The 15,528-nt window shown below is 61.7% G+C and overlaps 1 protein-coding gene across 8 annotated transcripts in view; it reads right to left on the reverse strand.

Moving 5' to 3' along the window:
* Positions 1-15,528, reverse strand: part of BAIAP2 (BAR/IMD domain containing adaptor protein 2) — a 66,694-nt gene that overhangs the window by 42,156 nt on the left and 9,010 nt on the right. For all 8 annotated transcript variants that reach the window (XR_012376216.1, XM_073886149.1, XM_025859696.2 and 5 more), the window contains exons 2-3: positions 8,819-8,894; positions 5,900-5,986 (exon numbers count right to left, since the gene is read on the reverse strand). Coding sequence is in view for 7 of the 8 variants with exons in the window: in XM_073886149.1 (XP_073742250.1) it covers positions 5,900-5,986; positions 8,819-8,894 (163 nt within the window). In the remaining variant the exon portion in view is untranslated. The remainder of the gene's footprint in view (positions 1-5,899; positions 5,987-8,818; positions 8,895-15,528) is intronic.

Genomic DNA, 15,528 nt, shown 5'->3' on the forward strand with positions numbered 1-15,528 from the left:
GCCTGACAGTCTTCGCTGCGGGGGGCGGGGGGGTGGGTCCTAGTGAAGCCGAGCGGAGGTGCCCCCTGCCAGCTCTGGAGCCGGGCACAGAGACCGGCGGGGCCAAAGGCAGAGCGCGGCCGCTTGCCTCCTGCACAAGGAGAGAGGCGGAGCCAGGGGCTGCCTGCCCCGGGAGCACAAAATGCCGGCTGGGGGCCGGGCTTTCGCTCAGAAGTGGGAAACCACACAGCCGAAGCCTCTCCACTCCCGCGGCTTTGGGGTTTACCTCAGAGGGGCATGTGCTGCTCAAGACCCTCACTCTGGGTGGCGAAGGCACACGCCAGGCTCTGCAGGGGAGCGGGCTGGGGTGCAGCGTCCTGCACAGCAGTCAGATGAGGGTCTGCTCGCGTCATCCTGACGGGGGGCCGGAGGAGTCAGACCACAAAAGGGAGCGGCCAGGGTGTCTGACCTCCAGCCCCCGGGGGGGCCACACCGGAGACCCAGGCAGGACGTCAGCAGCCAGAGGACGGATGAAGGCCCACTGTGCTGGGCGGCAAGGTGACATTTCTGGAAACAACCCCTGGTCAAACAGCCCTGGTGGCTCCTTCCCGGCGCCTGGACCAGGCCCCCCACCCGGGCGCTTGCCCCCCGAGGCTAGTTGGTTCTCAGACAGGACTCACTGCTCTCCCCTCCCGTCCTGGGGGGAAAGGTCTGCCAGGAGGAAATGATCAGAAACAGCAAGTCCGTGGGAACCGTACACGGGAAGAGGAGCAGGAAACCAAACTCAACACCAAACAAAGGGACAGCGAAGGTCACCACGTGGGGATGAGGTTTAGCCCCTCAGGAACATGTGACCGCACATGCAGTTAGCACGCTGAGCCTCACAGCCTGCAACCCCAGAAAGCCGAACTACATGAGAAACCCACTGGCTGGTTGTCCTGGGGGGCCGCGGTGCACGCCTCGTCGGCTCACTAATCAGAATGGTAAACTCCCGAGATTGGAACATAAGAGGGAACCCGCACCTGTCATCAGGGGACAGGTGTTCTCTCCACACACAGCACACGTGCACACACACGAGGCCCCGGGCCAGAGAGAGCAGCCTGTCAGCGAGGGCCCGAGATGCAGGATCATCTGGGAACACGCATGGGCTCCTCAGCTGGGGTCCTGACCAGCCTGCAGGAAGGGGAGGGGAGGGGAGCCCATACCAATGCCCCCAGCTACCCGCTGACTGATGGGGACCAGGACGAAGCATCTCCTCAGTGGGTGACCTCGACACCTAAAACCCCGATGACGTTCCATGGGGACAGCGGCCAAAATGTGCCACCGAACCCCAACCTGTCCATACTTAGCCAAGAGCAAAGGATCCCAAATGTGAAATTTCCACCCGGGCCTCAAGGCAGGGAGCAGATGCAAGAGGCTCAGAAGGGGCCGGAAGACCTTGCCGCTCTCAGCAGGTCACCGTGTGGGACAAGCCCAGGGCGGGCGTCCCCCTGGCGGCATCATCTGCCCCTGGTACGTCGGCACCTCGGATGCCCCAAGTTATAACAAATGAAAATAACTACCTCTTGGGGTCTGAGAAGCATGACTTGTGCCTCCCCAAGCCCAGGGCCAGGCTGGCCAAGCGGGCCGGTAGCTGCGGTGTCTGCCCAGGGGTCAGGGTGGCCTGGGGGGGGGGGTCCTGCCCATGCAGATGTGGCATGAGAGCGTGAAGAGAGAACGTGGCGGTGCTGAGCGTCACAGAGCGGAGCCAAGACTCACAGAAACCGCACAAGCTGGGCGCAAGCCCACGCACTCACTCCCGTCCCAGAGGACGACAGGACGACAGCGGGGAGCGCCCGGGGCCGCCTGCCCAGCAGCCCTGGTGCCACGTCTGAGGTGGCCTAGCAGGGCAGCCATGGAAGTCACCGTGGGGAAGGGCTCGGCATCACGGTCCTGTGGACGTATTCGTTCAGAGCGGCAAAACCCACTCAGAATAACCCAACTGCCGAAGAGAGAATAGAGAAACACGGTGTTCACGGTGTGTTTGTGGAATGTTCTACAGCAGCCAACACATACACTCGCTGCTGGGGACCGTACGGGGGCATCCTCCTAAAAGGTATAAATCCATCCTCCCAGAGCCCCGCCTCTTCTAAGCCCCCAGCAGCCTCATCTGTGCCCCTTTGCACTTGTGCGTGCGTCCCCTGCTCCTGCCCTCTGCTGCCGGGCTGCAGCTCAACGCCAGCCCCTGGTCACCCCACCCATGGCCCCGGAGGCCGCACACCTTGTCCACCCCTCGGGGATGCTGTGGTCTCCAGCCCCGCCTGCACCCTCCCCACAACACACACAGACACAGGGTCAGAAGGTCTGCAGCACCCCAAGAACGAAGACCGCAAACGCTTCCAGGAGGAGAAACACAAAACACTCCCCCTAAAGTAATACCCTGCATCGAAGAAAGCAACAGAGCAACGCTGGCAGTCAGGGGACCCAGAAGCAAGACGGCCCCCCACCTGCAGTTCCAAGTCAGCCGAGCCTTTCGCCAAGGAGAGACACAGGTGCAGACGGACAAGGGGTCGGGTACTTTCCCACGTACGCGCCGAGCATCCCCCAACTGACGGAGAAACAGGAGCCAGAGCACACAGGCCCGAGACCGGGAAAGGGACGCCTGGTGCCCAGGGGGGTGCGGGCGGGAGGGGTTCGAGCAAGTGGGAAGACGGGGCCGGGGGGCGCGCTTCCAAGGGGAAGAAACAGCCGGACTAACCAGGACCGTGTCCAAGGTCTGCGGATGAATCGGCAGGAGCACACCAAGAACGAAGCAAATGAAGACAAAAAGCAAAGATGAAAATCAGCCAGAATCACAATAGTGATAAAAACCCGCAAAGAAAAAAATCAATCGACTGGACTTCACTGAAATCAAACGCGTTTGTTCTTCTAGAAACACCGGTCCGGAAATGAAAGGCCAACGAGACTGGGAGAAACCGTCTGGGAGATGCACACCTGACGGAGCACTCCTATCTGGAACATGGAGAATTTCTACAACTCCATCACAGGACAGAAACCCCACCGAGAGGAGAGAAGGATGTGAACACACACCCAGCCAAGGAAGGGAAACAAGCACACAAAAAGATGCTCAGCGTGCCACTGGTTCATGAGCAAGATGCAAATCTGGAAATGCCCAAACTGGAAACAGCCCAGACGTCGCTCAGCAGAAGGCAGAACAAGCCGGCGCCCCCACCTAGCGGGAAGCCCTTGGCGCCAAGGCGTGAGGGACCACTGGCACGCACAGAGACGTGGCTAACTTTCACAATAATTTTGCAGATAAAAGCAGCCAGGCCAAAATCACAGCACAGTACACGCACACGATCCCACCGACACCCAAGGCCGGCAGACACATGCTAGCTTCCTCTGCAGAAAGAAGTCAGACTCCAAGGTCACGACAGGTCACTGCCCGATGCCCGGAGCCACTAAATGCACAGAGGGGGACAACGCATGAGTGGCTGATGGGGGCTGGAGGAAGGGCCACTGGGGTCCAGGTCCTCCAGCTGCAGTGGGTGACGGTCGAGCTTCGGAACCAGACGCTGGTGCAGCCCTGTGAATATGCTAGAAACCACTGGACTGTCCACTTTCAACGGGCAAGTTTCCGGCATGTGGATTACGTCTCACTAAAACTATTACCAGAAGAAGAGATCTGCCTGCAGGAGCAGGGCTCACACCAGAAGAAATCCCCACGGGTTGTGCTCCTGGCTCCTGACACAGCCCCGAAATCCCTCAGGAGCCCCTGAGTGATAGCAGCGCCTTTCGTCCTAATGTGGCAACTCTGGGTGGGCTCCCAGATGGGGCTGGTCACCGGGAAGACCCCCGACGACCAGAAGCTGGGCTTTAAGCCACACCCCATCCTCCAGGGACAAGAGGGGCTGGAGACTGAGGCACTGACTGTGCCCACGGGATGAAGCCGCCACAAAAATGCCTAAACCACAGGGTTCAGAGAGCTTCCAGGTGGCGAACACACCCACCTGCTGGGGGGGAGCCCCAACTCTGCAGGGACAGAGGTACCTGAGCTCGGGACCCTCCCAGATCCCACCCTATGTTTCTCTCTGTCTGGCTATTCAACCGTATCCCTCGTTGTACCCTTCCGAATAAACCGGTCAACGTAAGTAAGCATTCCCCTGAGAGCTATGAGCTGTTCTAGCAAATTATCCAACCTGAGAAGGGCTCATGGGAACCCCTAACTTGTAGCCAAGTCCCACAGAAGTGTGGCTCACTAGGGACACGCTGTTCCAGGTAGATGGTGTCAGAGCAAGCCCGAACTGTGGGTGCTCAGAGAACGGGAGACCTGGCTGACCAAGGGAGCCCCACGTTTGTGGCCAGAGCACGTGGTGAGAGGACATAGGTCTCAGTTTGCCTGGCACCTCGCTGCCACCTCTGTGGACACACACAAGAAATTTCTACCAGGTGCCAGACCCCATGCTCCATGTAACCTCAGGACAGAGTCCAAAATCCCACAGAAGCAAACTGGAAGCTCCCTGATTCCAGCTGGAGCTGGGACGAGCCCCCAGAGCAGTGAAAGGCCGTTCCTCCCCCGGCGTGCTCCCTGCCTCACTGCCCAGCTCCGCGACACAAGGCCGTCCAGCCGTTCGCTGGGCCTGCAGTAGGGCAGCACCCTGGACTCTGCCACCAGGAAGCTCTGGGACCTCACCGCAGTTTTGCACACGCCCACCTTCATCCTGGGGCCACACAGACGCGCATTTGCCCATGGGCAGACCCTTACCTTTCTGTGAGCGTGACCACCGGGCCTGGGCCCTACGGCAGCCACGTGACTGACCACCACAGTAAAATGCCCCCTTCGCAGATAGGAGCCTGTGTGCAAACTCACGTGGGTCATGCACAACACTGAGTCCCCTCCGAGGGGGTTGGGGACCCAGACCGTGCCCTCAAGAGCTGTAGCCAAGGGGGCCCAGGAGTAGCAGGCAGGCCCACATGTGGCCTCTGATCCCCAGGCCGGCTGGACCATGGGCACCCCTTGTCACAGAGGAGTGCAGGCCTCCGAAGCCTGAGTGTCTCGCACGTCACCAGCGAGGCCGCGCTGGCACCCCTCACCCCCTCAGCACCCCTCAGTCCCTCCGCGTCCTCCTGCCTCTGCCAGGGGGAGGTCGGCTCGGTGTCCATGGAGGCCAGACGGCTGCCCTCCAGAGCTAGGGAGCAGCATAGCCTTTCGGACGCTGCACGAAAGCCTGCCCATCACCCATGCAAGCAGAGCCCAGCCTGTGTGCAGGGTCTGGCCCCGGTCACGCATTCCACCCAGCCTGTTGCCCCCAGCCCCAGAAGTCTCCATAGCTGCATCTGTCACCTGGGCCCCACAGCTGCCAGCACGCCCAGGGCCTCTGGGCACGCAAGGGAGACTTTCCCCGCTTCTGTGCGCCTGGGTTAGGAGCGACATGAACTCACGGTACAAAATTTGCAAAACAGCGAAAGCATAGACAGAATGACCCATCCCAGGAGCTCCACCTGCTACGCTTCTGGGCCTTTCCCTCAGTTTATCGTGTGATACGCACGCCGGTGCGTCCTTTCACAAAACCAGGTCACCCTGCGCAATGGGTCGGCGTCCCGTCTCCCTATAATACCAGGAATGCTCCTCATCACCTCAGCTCTGCTTCCACACGGCGCCCCACACCAGCCAGCGGATCCACCCGTGTCCTCACCCCACGCTGCGCTTCTCGGGGGGCTGACCCAACAGTGTGCGCTCTGAGCAGCACTCACATGCAGCCGTATCTCACAGCCCTCGCCAGCTCTGAGGGTCACAGTCCTCTCAGAAAAGCTTCTTGTTTGATAAGAACCTGATCCCCAGCGGAAGCAGGACCAGACAGAGGCTGGGACCCCAGCCCCACCCAGGCACATGTGAGGACCTAGCGGCCATCTGGGGGTCTCTGCTGTGTTGGGATCTTACCGAGTTCTTTAGAGCCCTGGCTCTCGCTGGCTAGCTCACCCATCTTCACGAGGGCGTCAAAATAGCCTTTGGCAGCGTAGGTCACACCTGGGAGAGAAGAGAGGAGCGGTTACTGCACGTCCTATGGACAGACGAGACCCTCAGCACCCACACAATGGTCGCGGTGCACACCAGCCCCCCACGGTGCTCCGCGGCCCTTCTGCCTGGGCTGAGTGCTCCCCGTTTCTGGCTGACATCCTTCTCTTGCTGCAATTGTGAGAGCTGCTTTTCTTTTCAAGAACGTGGTGCCGGGTTAGGCCCAGGGCTACTCGAGTCAAACTGCTGGGTGCTATCACCAGTGCCTGGATCTGGCAAGGGGTGGCAGGGCCCACCAAGTACATGAGACAAGACCCCGCCAGGCAGGAGCTGGCACAAAGCCATGCGCACAGAGACTCCCAGCCAGTCGTGGACAGACAGTGCCCCTCACCTCTCCAAGCTGAGCCCACATCAAGGGCCTGCCCCACAGCAACTGCGGCCGCACTCGATGTGCACCTGGCACCCCAGGGAAGAGCCCTGTGCCTGCTGGCCCTGCGCGAACCCGCAAACACCTCGTCTGCGCGGGGGCCCACCCGCCCTGCAGACTTGGGGGAGGACAGGGCCAGCCACGGGACAGCAACATCTGATCCGCTCCCTCCAAAACCCAGGCCGGGGTGCCTAACCAGGCACATCGTCACATTTTATTTAGGTGGCTTCCAACGAAGTGCGTGCCCAGGAGCGTGCCCTCGGCGCCCCCACCGGCTGGACGGTGTTGGCTGCCAGGAGGGGTGGGCTGCTTAAAGCTGATCAAAGCCAAGCCTGGCACAAGGGTGGCATGGGGGAGGCCGAGTGCAGCGGAGGGGACGGTGCTGATGTGGCCGGCTGGGCTCGGTGCCACGGGCCAGTCTGGGAAAACGGGCAGCGGAAGAGCCCGGATTCTCCACACACAGCCCCCCCGAGCGCCTCACGGGGATCCGCAGTGGGCGCAGAAAGGCCCGGAAGGAAACCTGGCCTCACATCAAAGGGGAGACCAGGACTGCCTGGGAGTGAGGTGACGTCTCCCCATGAGGAGGCCAGGTGAGAAGAGTCCTACGGACGGTGGCTCCAGAGAGGGACCCCCGTCAGCCACGTGCAAAACCCCGCGTGCGTGGTGCACAGAAGTCAGCCCCAGCCAGGGAGAGACGAGAGCCCGGTCCTGCTCCATGGGCACCATGAGGGGCTTTGCTCGGAGGACCTGAGACCTGGGCCGCCTCCTCTCGCCTCTTCCCTCCACCAGCCTGCAGACCGCGTGCCTGTCCTGCTCGCGGAGTGTTTCGGGGCAGCAGACCTGACCGGGGATGTTCGCCCGGAGGCCAAGCCGGCTCTCAGCTCCTGGCAGGCACAGAGGTCATCACCATGGCCTGGGACCTGCCGTTCTCTTTAAGACCCTACAGGCAGGGTTTCAGCTCGAGGAAGGAACAGAACCTTCCGAGGAGCAGCTGTGCCTCCTCTCTTGCGGGGGACCGGTGGGCTCCCGGGGCAGTGTCCCCGTGTGCAGGGCTACGGGGCAGGGGCAGGGTGAAGGGAGGGCAGCTCGGGAGAGCCTGCGGGGTGCAGAACACGGTGTGTGCCCCCAAACCAGAAGGCAGCGCAAGGCCCCTCCCCTCCATACCCACGTGGAAACAGGGAGATGGCCAGGGGCTGCTGGTCAGTGCCATCGACCCCAACACAGAGGAACAGAGGAGCCCTGCCCACACTCTTGGCTGGATCTGTGTGTGACAACAAGACCACTCTCCTTCAAAAGGATCAGTGTACAGCCGCACCCCCGGGAGAAGGGCCACGGCCGCGGTGCAGAGCCACGTGGTAGACTGGCGTATGACCGGTGTCCTCCCTGCCCCCGAGACACGGCAGGTGGCGGACTATGGCCAGACTCCTCCAGCGGCAGACCAGCAAGGCCGCTGTCCAGGAAGAGACCCGTTCCACCGGGTGCTCTGTCCCCAGGGACCACGGAGACTGCCCAGCGCCGCACTCTCCTTGCTGCCCCCAACCTGAAGCCCACCCAGCGGAGTCCCCATGGGGCCATGGACACACCAGGGCAGCTGCCAGAGGCGGGGGTACACTCTACAGACACAGCCTCCCTGCTCAGGATACGGGCTCTGCTCACAAGGGAGCCACAGTTCGAGCGACAGCCTGACACCTACGCTGGGGGGACACAGGCAAGGGTGGGGGGGACCTGCATGGGTCGCTGAGAACCGGGCGTCCCTGACCACAGCGTGACTCAGCGCCTCTGCTGGGAGGGAAGGGCCCAGACATAGCCACAGCCTGTGCTGGTACCAACGTCCCCTCCCTGAACGAGCCCACGCCCCCAGCGCCCTGAGCCCCGGCTCTCCGTGAGGTGCAGGCGCTCACCTGCCAGGGAGCCGTGCAGGCCCCAGCCCCAAGCCCCATCCTGCAGCTTCAAGACGAAAGTTCTTTTTTATTTTTTTTTTTTAAATTTTTTTAAAGATTTTATTTATTTATTTATTTGAGAGAGTGAGAAAGAGAGACAGAGAGAGCACATGCGAGAGAAGAGGGTCAGAGGGAGAAGCAGACTCCCCGCCGAGCAGGGAGCCCGAAGCGGGACTCGATCCCAGGACTCCAGGATCATGGCCTGAGCCGCAGGCAGTCGCTCAACCAGCTGAGCCGCCCAGGCGCCCCCAAGACGAAGGTTCTGAGGACAGACATCCACGCCCACCGTCTTTAGGTGCTGTGGGCGGACACAGCCCAGACCGACCCCAGGACAAGGCCGCGGACAACAGTGGGTGCAGATTCCAGGGCTCACCGGCCTCCGAGGTGTGACCTCACACCCTCCCGCCTTCCACTCTAATCTGGCTCCGGGAGCTGGCCACCTGCCGCGAGGGCGTTGCTCCCACCCCACAGCCTTACCTGCCAGAGCTTTCTCATAGTTCTTCCCCATGGCAATGAAGTTCCGGAGGCTGGGGTTGAACTGCTCCATGATGGTCTGAGAAAAGCAAGAAGAGAAAGGGCATGAGTGACCCAGGTGACCTAGGGACCCTGCGAGTGTTCCAGTAGGAGGAGAAAATCCACAGGTGGAGACCACGAAGCCGCGGTCAGGCTTCTGAGTCCAGACCCGAGCCCCACCCTCGAGCAGACCCCCCCAAGCCTCGGTTTTCACCTCCGTGCAATGGCGACAAGGATGGAGCAGTGCGTTGGGGCTTTGCGGCTCCAACAAGAGGATACCGACGGTGCCGCAGTGCTTGCCGCACAAGTGGCGCTCAGAAGTGCTGCTGAGGTGCCATTACCCTGTCTGGGGGGCTGAGTCAGCTGAGGAAAACCCTCCTGCCAGCCACACACAGCCGCACGGCGCTGCCTGGGGCCCCCTCCCACGGAAGTCTTCCCTCAGCACATCAATTACCAAACATCAGCTCTGATTAGCGGGACCCACAGCCTGATCTGCAAACACCACACTGTGAATAATCCAGCAGGCCGGGTCTGTTTGCCCAATGGACTGCCATTGTGCGTCGGAAGAAATTAGATTTTCACTGCCAAAGCCAAATAAAGGTTTTAATTATAAAGCGTAAAAACAGGCGCACGGAACACCAGCAGAATGCGAGTTCCATCAGGCAGCAAGCGCGGCCGGCCAAGAGCCAGCCCGGCCAGCAAGGACACTGCGGGAACTTTCAAAGAAAACCTGTCTCGGCCACATCCTATGTGTGCAGGTCCACGATTACAACGGGCGTCTGTCTGATCTTTCCTGAGGATAAGAGAGAACAGGCAGCCAGAGAGGAAACCGCCTGCCCCTGCCCCAGACCACGGAGCCCCAGACGCTGCTCTGTGAACCGAGGCTGGGCACCCTCACCCCCGAGCCCCAAAGTGTGCCCAGCTCTAGCCCCAATAACACCCTTCCTGTGTCCCCTGTCCTTGCCCTCGGCCAGTGGGGAGGGCTCTGCGTGCTGCCATCCGCCCACCCTGGGGTGTCAACACAAGGGACAGAGACCTGCACTTCCAAGGGATGAGGCCCTGCATCGGAGCTCCCAGCCACTGACATACAGGGCTGGGCCTCAGGCTCGTCGAAGGGGTGCCCACCAGGCTCCACACCACATGGGGAACAAGGAAAGGAAACAGGGCAGGTGTGCCTTCCTGTCTGGATGCAGCAAAGGTAGCTCTGCTCCGTGCGGGGCCGGCACTGACGGACGCAGGGGACACAGCAGTGACCCTGCCACAGTCCCACCCCTGTGGGGCTGACAGCCTGAGAGCGAAAGCACGCCCACACCACACAGCGGGCAGTAAGCACTCTGTGCGGGCAGAGAGCACAACAGTGGGATTCGGGCTCACGCAGACGGGAAAGCATGGGAGTGGGGCCACGGGCAGGCCACAGCAGGGCAGAGGCCTCGGGCCCAGCCCCTGGGTGTACCAGGGACAGCCAGCAGCATGCAGGCTGAAAGGTCGGTGAGGAGGAGGGAACAGGCCAGCCCACGGCCCCACAGCCTCACCACCTCACAGACTGGGTGGGGAAGGCCCTGCTTTCCGAGGCCAGATGGGAAGCCGAGGGAGGGTCTGAGCAGAGCAGAGCCATGTGGTCCAACGACATTCCAAAGGGACCCCTCAGGCTGCTCGGTTAGACTCTCAACAAGGGCGCCAACAGATGAGGGGACTCCTGTTGGAGCTGCTTGGGATCTAAGAAGTGGGGCCCTTGGGAGAAGGGGCTGGGCCTGCGTGCCCCGTACACATGGCGCTGTCATGTGGGGACAGATGGAGCATGCGGGGCCGAGGGGGAGGCAGGCGGCTGGTCTGGGGACCCAGGAATCTGGACACACCAAAGCCGGGGAGGGCCTGGAAACTGGAATCGGGATGCCCCAACAGGCAGCAGGGTCAGGCAGACGGAGGATTCTGGGTAGGAAGCCAGGTTTGGGGGGTCACCAGCCAGGGGTGAACACAGGGCCTGTGGGGGCTCAAGCTGCCTGCAGACCTCGGGACAGGGGGGTACTCAGGGTTCACGTGTTCTTTCTCTTCTTCTTTTTAAAAGATTTTTATTTATTCATGAGAGAGAAAGAGACAGAAACAGAGAGCATGAGCGGGGGTGGGGGTGGGGGGGTGCAGAGGCAGAGGGAGAAGCAGGCGACGTGGGGCTCGATCCCAGGACCCCGAGATCATGACCTGAGCAGAAGGCAGTCGCTTCACCGACGGAGCCCCCCAGGCGCCCCATGTGTGTCTGTTCTGTGAAGGAGTCAGGGTGGGATGGGGCCTGAGCCCCCTGTCCCAGGTGCCTGCAGGAGACCGTGTGCTCACGTGGGTGTGCACGCAAGTCCACATGTGCAGAGTTTCAGCATAAAGACCTTTTCTCGCTGTGGGGCTGGGCCCAGGTGTGACACTGCCCTAGCAGGTGCTCAAAACACACCCACCTTCCCAGGCCCGCGGCACCCCCAGCCTCCTGGCCAGAAGAGCACACTCTGCCCAAGCTCATCCTTCGAGCCCCATTAACATCCTGAGTGACAGCAGGAAACAGGCCAGGGGCCGCCCAGGCCAAGCGAGGGGACCACCGGGGCAGCCTGCCCACACCCTCCCAACGACCCGCGGGGACAGCCGCCGGGTTTCGCTCCCTCAGCGCGAGGAATGCGGGAGTGAGTGGGCGGGGCGGGATGGGTGCCGGGCTGCCAGTCAGGCACCTGGGCAGGGCAGGGGGCCGGGACCCCAGGCCTGGCCACGCAGCAGCTGCCGTCCCACCTGGATGCGGGGGTAGAGGCAGAACTGCCCTCTTCCCTGCGGCTCTGTGCAGAGGCCCGCTCCCCAGCCTGAAAAGCAGGCCTCCTACGGAAGCCTGAGGCAGACAGTCACCCACTGGCCTCCTAGTCACTGGACGTCCTAGAACCCCGGCTGTCCGAGGCCCGGCACGGGGCTCGTCTGCCCTCCCCACACAGCCCGCGCTGGGGAGCCCCGTCTACACCCACCCCACCACCAGCTCCGCTAATCAGGCCCTAGGAGGGGCCCCGGAGCCCAGGAAGGCAGGAGCACCACACGGAGGAGGGCTCCTCCCTGAACCGGGTCCCGGAAGTATGGGGATTTTGCTATCTTTTCAGGGCCCTGCATGGAGGGAGCTGAGAGCCCAACACCCGAACACTCCAGCAGGGGTCTATTTACTTGGGGAGGGGAAGGGAGTTGCTTTTCCTTGTGGTTACCCCACCCCGGGAAGGAAACCAGGAGCAAGGCCAGGGGCAGCCTGCCTCCTATCCTCCGGCTCACGCCAGTCCCGAGACGCGGGGGCCCTGGAGAGCCTCAGGGTGCACAGAGGAGCCCCACCCCCCCACGCTCCAGGGCCACGTTCCCGAGCCAGGACACGGTCCCACAATGTGAGCGATGACCAGCTCTGACCCCTGTGCATGCAAATGAGATCCCCAGATCGGCTCCAGCTCTGCGGCTCCACGCGGAGCCTGTGTCTTTTATTCCTTTGGCAGCTTTTGTGGGCTCAGAACCTTCCTGCGGACCCTTGAACAGCACAGAGCTGCACGCGTCCGCTTACACGGGGGGTTCACTGGACACAGGACAGCACTGTGAATGTGATCTCTTTCTAATGATTTCCTTTCTTCTTCTCAAGATTTTATTTACTTATTTTAGAGAGAGAATGCGTGTGCATGTGCGTGTGTGTGAGCAGGGGGAGGGGCAGAAGGACAGACCTGACACGGAGCTTGACCCCATGACCCTGAGATCGTGACCCAAGCCGAAACCGGGAATCAGATGCTTACCGACTGAGCCAACCAGGTGCCCCTCCAATGATTTTCTACAGCTAACTCCATTGTAAGAACGTAGCATGTAACACACCCGACTGGTCACGTGATCGGTAAGGCTTCTGGTCAACAGCAGCCTATCAGTTAAATTTTGGGTGGAGAAAGGTCAGCGCCCTTAACCTCCACACAGTTCAAGGCGCGAGTGTATTTGGCCCCAATCACTTCACTCACTCACTGGTTCATTCAGCATCTGTTACGGAATGCCCCTGGGTGCCAGGTGGGCTGCTAGGGGATCTGAGAAGGGCTCCTGGATGCCCCCCCAAAATACACACTGAGAAAGGGTTGGAGTGACGAGGGGTCCCTGCCAGACACACTCACAAGCTCAGGCATGCTGTGCAGTCACCTTCCTGCCAGGATAGCCCAACACTGGATGCTCTGGCCGCGCCTGGAGTCTAAATGAACCTCCACAGCAGAGGTGTCCCCAGGGACCCCAGCCGTACATTTCTATAAGAGTAACAGGTAAAAGGATGAAGGCCCCTGTGCAGGTGGCTGTCGGCAGGACCCACCACGCTGGGAGCCCTGGGAGCCTTCCTGCCTGGGTGGCTCCAGGACACTCCCAGCCTGCCTGGACACTAGCAGGCATTTTGAGTTACTTTGTGGTCACAGATCTGCCTGGCCAGTGAGGAGAAAGGGCAGTGAGACACCCTTGTCTCCACCTTGGGGGAATGAGGAGAGTGGCCAACCCATTTCTAGAAAGGCGCTCTGCCAAGGGACTTTGCTCCAGCCTGCTCGTGGGCCCGTGTCCAGGTCTGCCGCTTGCTAGCTCAGGAATCCTGTTCATGCCTCAGCTCTGGTTCCTGGTGATGGCCCCCCTCCAGCACCTTCCTGGCAGGGCGGTCACAAACAGCAAAGTTACTCTGCTGACAGAGGGGAAGTGACATGCCTTGTGCTCCCCCCCCAGCCCCGCCCACGCAGCGAAGGCCGGACGGGGTGGGCGCGTCTGCCTGTGTCCTGTGCACACACACGAATGCGCTGTGTGGCCAAGTCAGGCTTCACATCTCTCTGTGCACTCAACACCTGGAAGAACTCTAGACAACATGACGGCGCTGGGACGCCACCCGGCCTTTAACCCCCATCACCCTGCACCCTCACCCGACGGATCCGGGAGCGCCGCTGCCCCACTGTATAGACGGACGGAGAGAGGCCTGGGGAGGTTAAGAGCCTGCCCTCTAGTTCCTGGAGGAGCCAGTTCCGGCTTCAAGCGCAGGCTGGCCGCACAGCTGAGCTCACCCCTTGCCGCACACAGGCCTCACTGCAATCCCCACGGCTGTCAAGGCTGGACCAGGTGCCATCCGCACAACTCCGCCTGCCCTGGGCTGCCTTGGGAGCCCCGTCCAGGAACACCAGAATGAGGCGACGTGCACCTGCTCCGTAACCCTTACGTTAGGGTTCAGGAGGGCTGATGCCAGGGTGCCCGCCCCATCTGCTTACCCAGGACACACGGCCTCCAGCCGCGGGGCCCAGTGCCCGGCTTCCCCTGACCACCTGTCTTCATGTCCCACCTCTGTCACGACTGAACGATGAGCAGGCACCAGCTTGGGGGCTCACAGCCCAAGTCTACCGTGGTGGCCTGCTGTCCAGGAGCTGTCCGGGAAGGTGGCAGCCATCCTCCAAGGGGAGGCCTGCCTGCCGCAGCCCCCACAAAGGGCACTGACTCACTGGGGCCTTGGGTGGAGGGCAAGGGGGCCCGGGGATGGGCAGGGGGAAGGGCCACCAGGCCAAGCCAGGAAAGCCTGGCTTCTCGGGGTAGCTCTGCACGATTCCCACCTGGGGGTGGGGGCAGGTGGAAGGCTCTGTCCCCCTTTAAAAATTGGAACATCCATCCTGGGGGTCCTTTTTGAAGGAATAATGCCAACTTGGGGCGTTCAGTGAGTGCTTGGGGAGGGGGGCTTCCTGGAGGAGGCGGATCTTGACCTGGATCTCGCTGGGTTAGAGCCAGAGGAAAGGTAAGACTGTGTTCATACTTGCTCAGAAAATGACTGGAGGCAGTGAAGCTTCCAGAACAAAACAGCCACTGGGGTGATGTTGGGGGAGTGAAGGCCAGCAGAGGACACAGAAAACGCCCCCCAGGGAGCAGGGACAAACCAAGCAGCACTCAACTCACACCAGTTACCCTTTAGCAGCATCAGGCCCCCTCCCCATACTCTCCACGGGACTCCCCCAGGGGCCATGAGCCCCCACAGCCCACAGCCCCCCTCAGGTCACAACTCCCTGCCATGGACGCGCATGGCCTCAGGCCCAGAGCCGCCAACAGGGGCAAGGAGCACACAGGGCACGGGGAGGCCAACCTGGCCGCAGCCTCCCAAGGAGAGAGCATGAAAAAGCAAGGGGAGCTGGTGCAAGGAAACAGGGCACTGGACTGTTCCAGAACACAGAGGGCTGGAGTTCCTGCCCCCCGCCCGCCACCCCGGGTGAGGGAGGCCGAGAAGCCGCCCTGCAGTGAGGTGGGGGTTCCTGCCTCCATCAGCTTTCCGACAAGCCACCAACTTACAATCAAGTGACCATTCATGTCTTTGGCATGGCACCTGGGGGACTCGGGGGCCCTGAGGCCCCAGGAGCAGGGATGGCCTGAGCCACTGGCAGAGTAGCGCAGGGACAAAGGACACAATTCTGGCCCCCTCTGCAGTCCTGGCTCCCCGCAGCCTGAGCAGCCAGGCCGCCAGCTATCTCCCTCCCCTTTCAGGGGTCTTGGAGCACCACCGTTTCCTTAGACTTGATTACCTGCCCCCCACCAGGAACCAGACACACCCTGCAGCAGGGTCCAAACACGGCCCCAACAGCCTGGCCAGCCCCTCTCCTGTCTGGGAGACTCCAACGGGGCATGGCCCCTAACGGCACCCGCCAGCACACCTG

This window comes from Callorhinus ursinus, unplaced genomic scaffold, assembly GCF_003265705.2.
Source record: "Callorhinus ursinus isolate GAN/ISIS: 27379988/994484 unplaced genomic scaffold, GSC_fseal_2.0 scaffold68, whole genome shotgun sequence".
In the NCBI taxonomy this organism is placed as follows: Eukaryota; Metazoa; Chordata; class Mammalia; order Carnivora; family Otariidae; genus Callorhinus; species Callorhinus ursinus.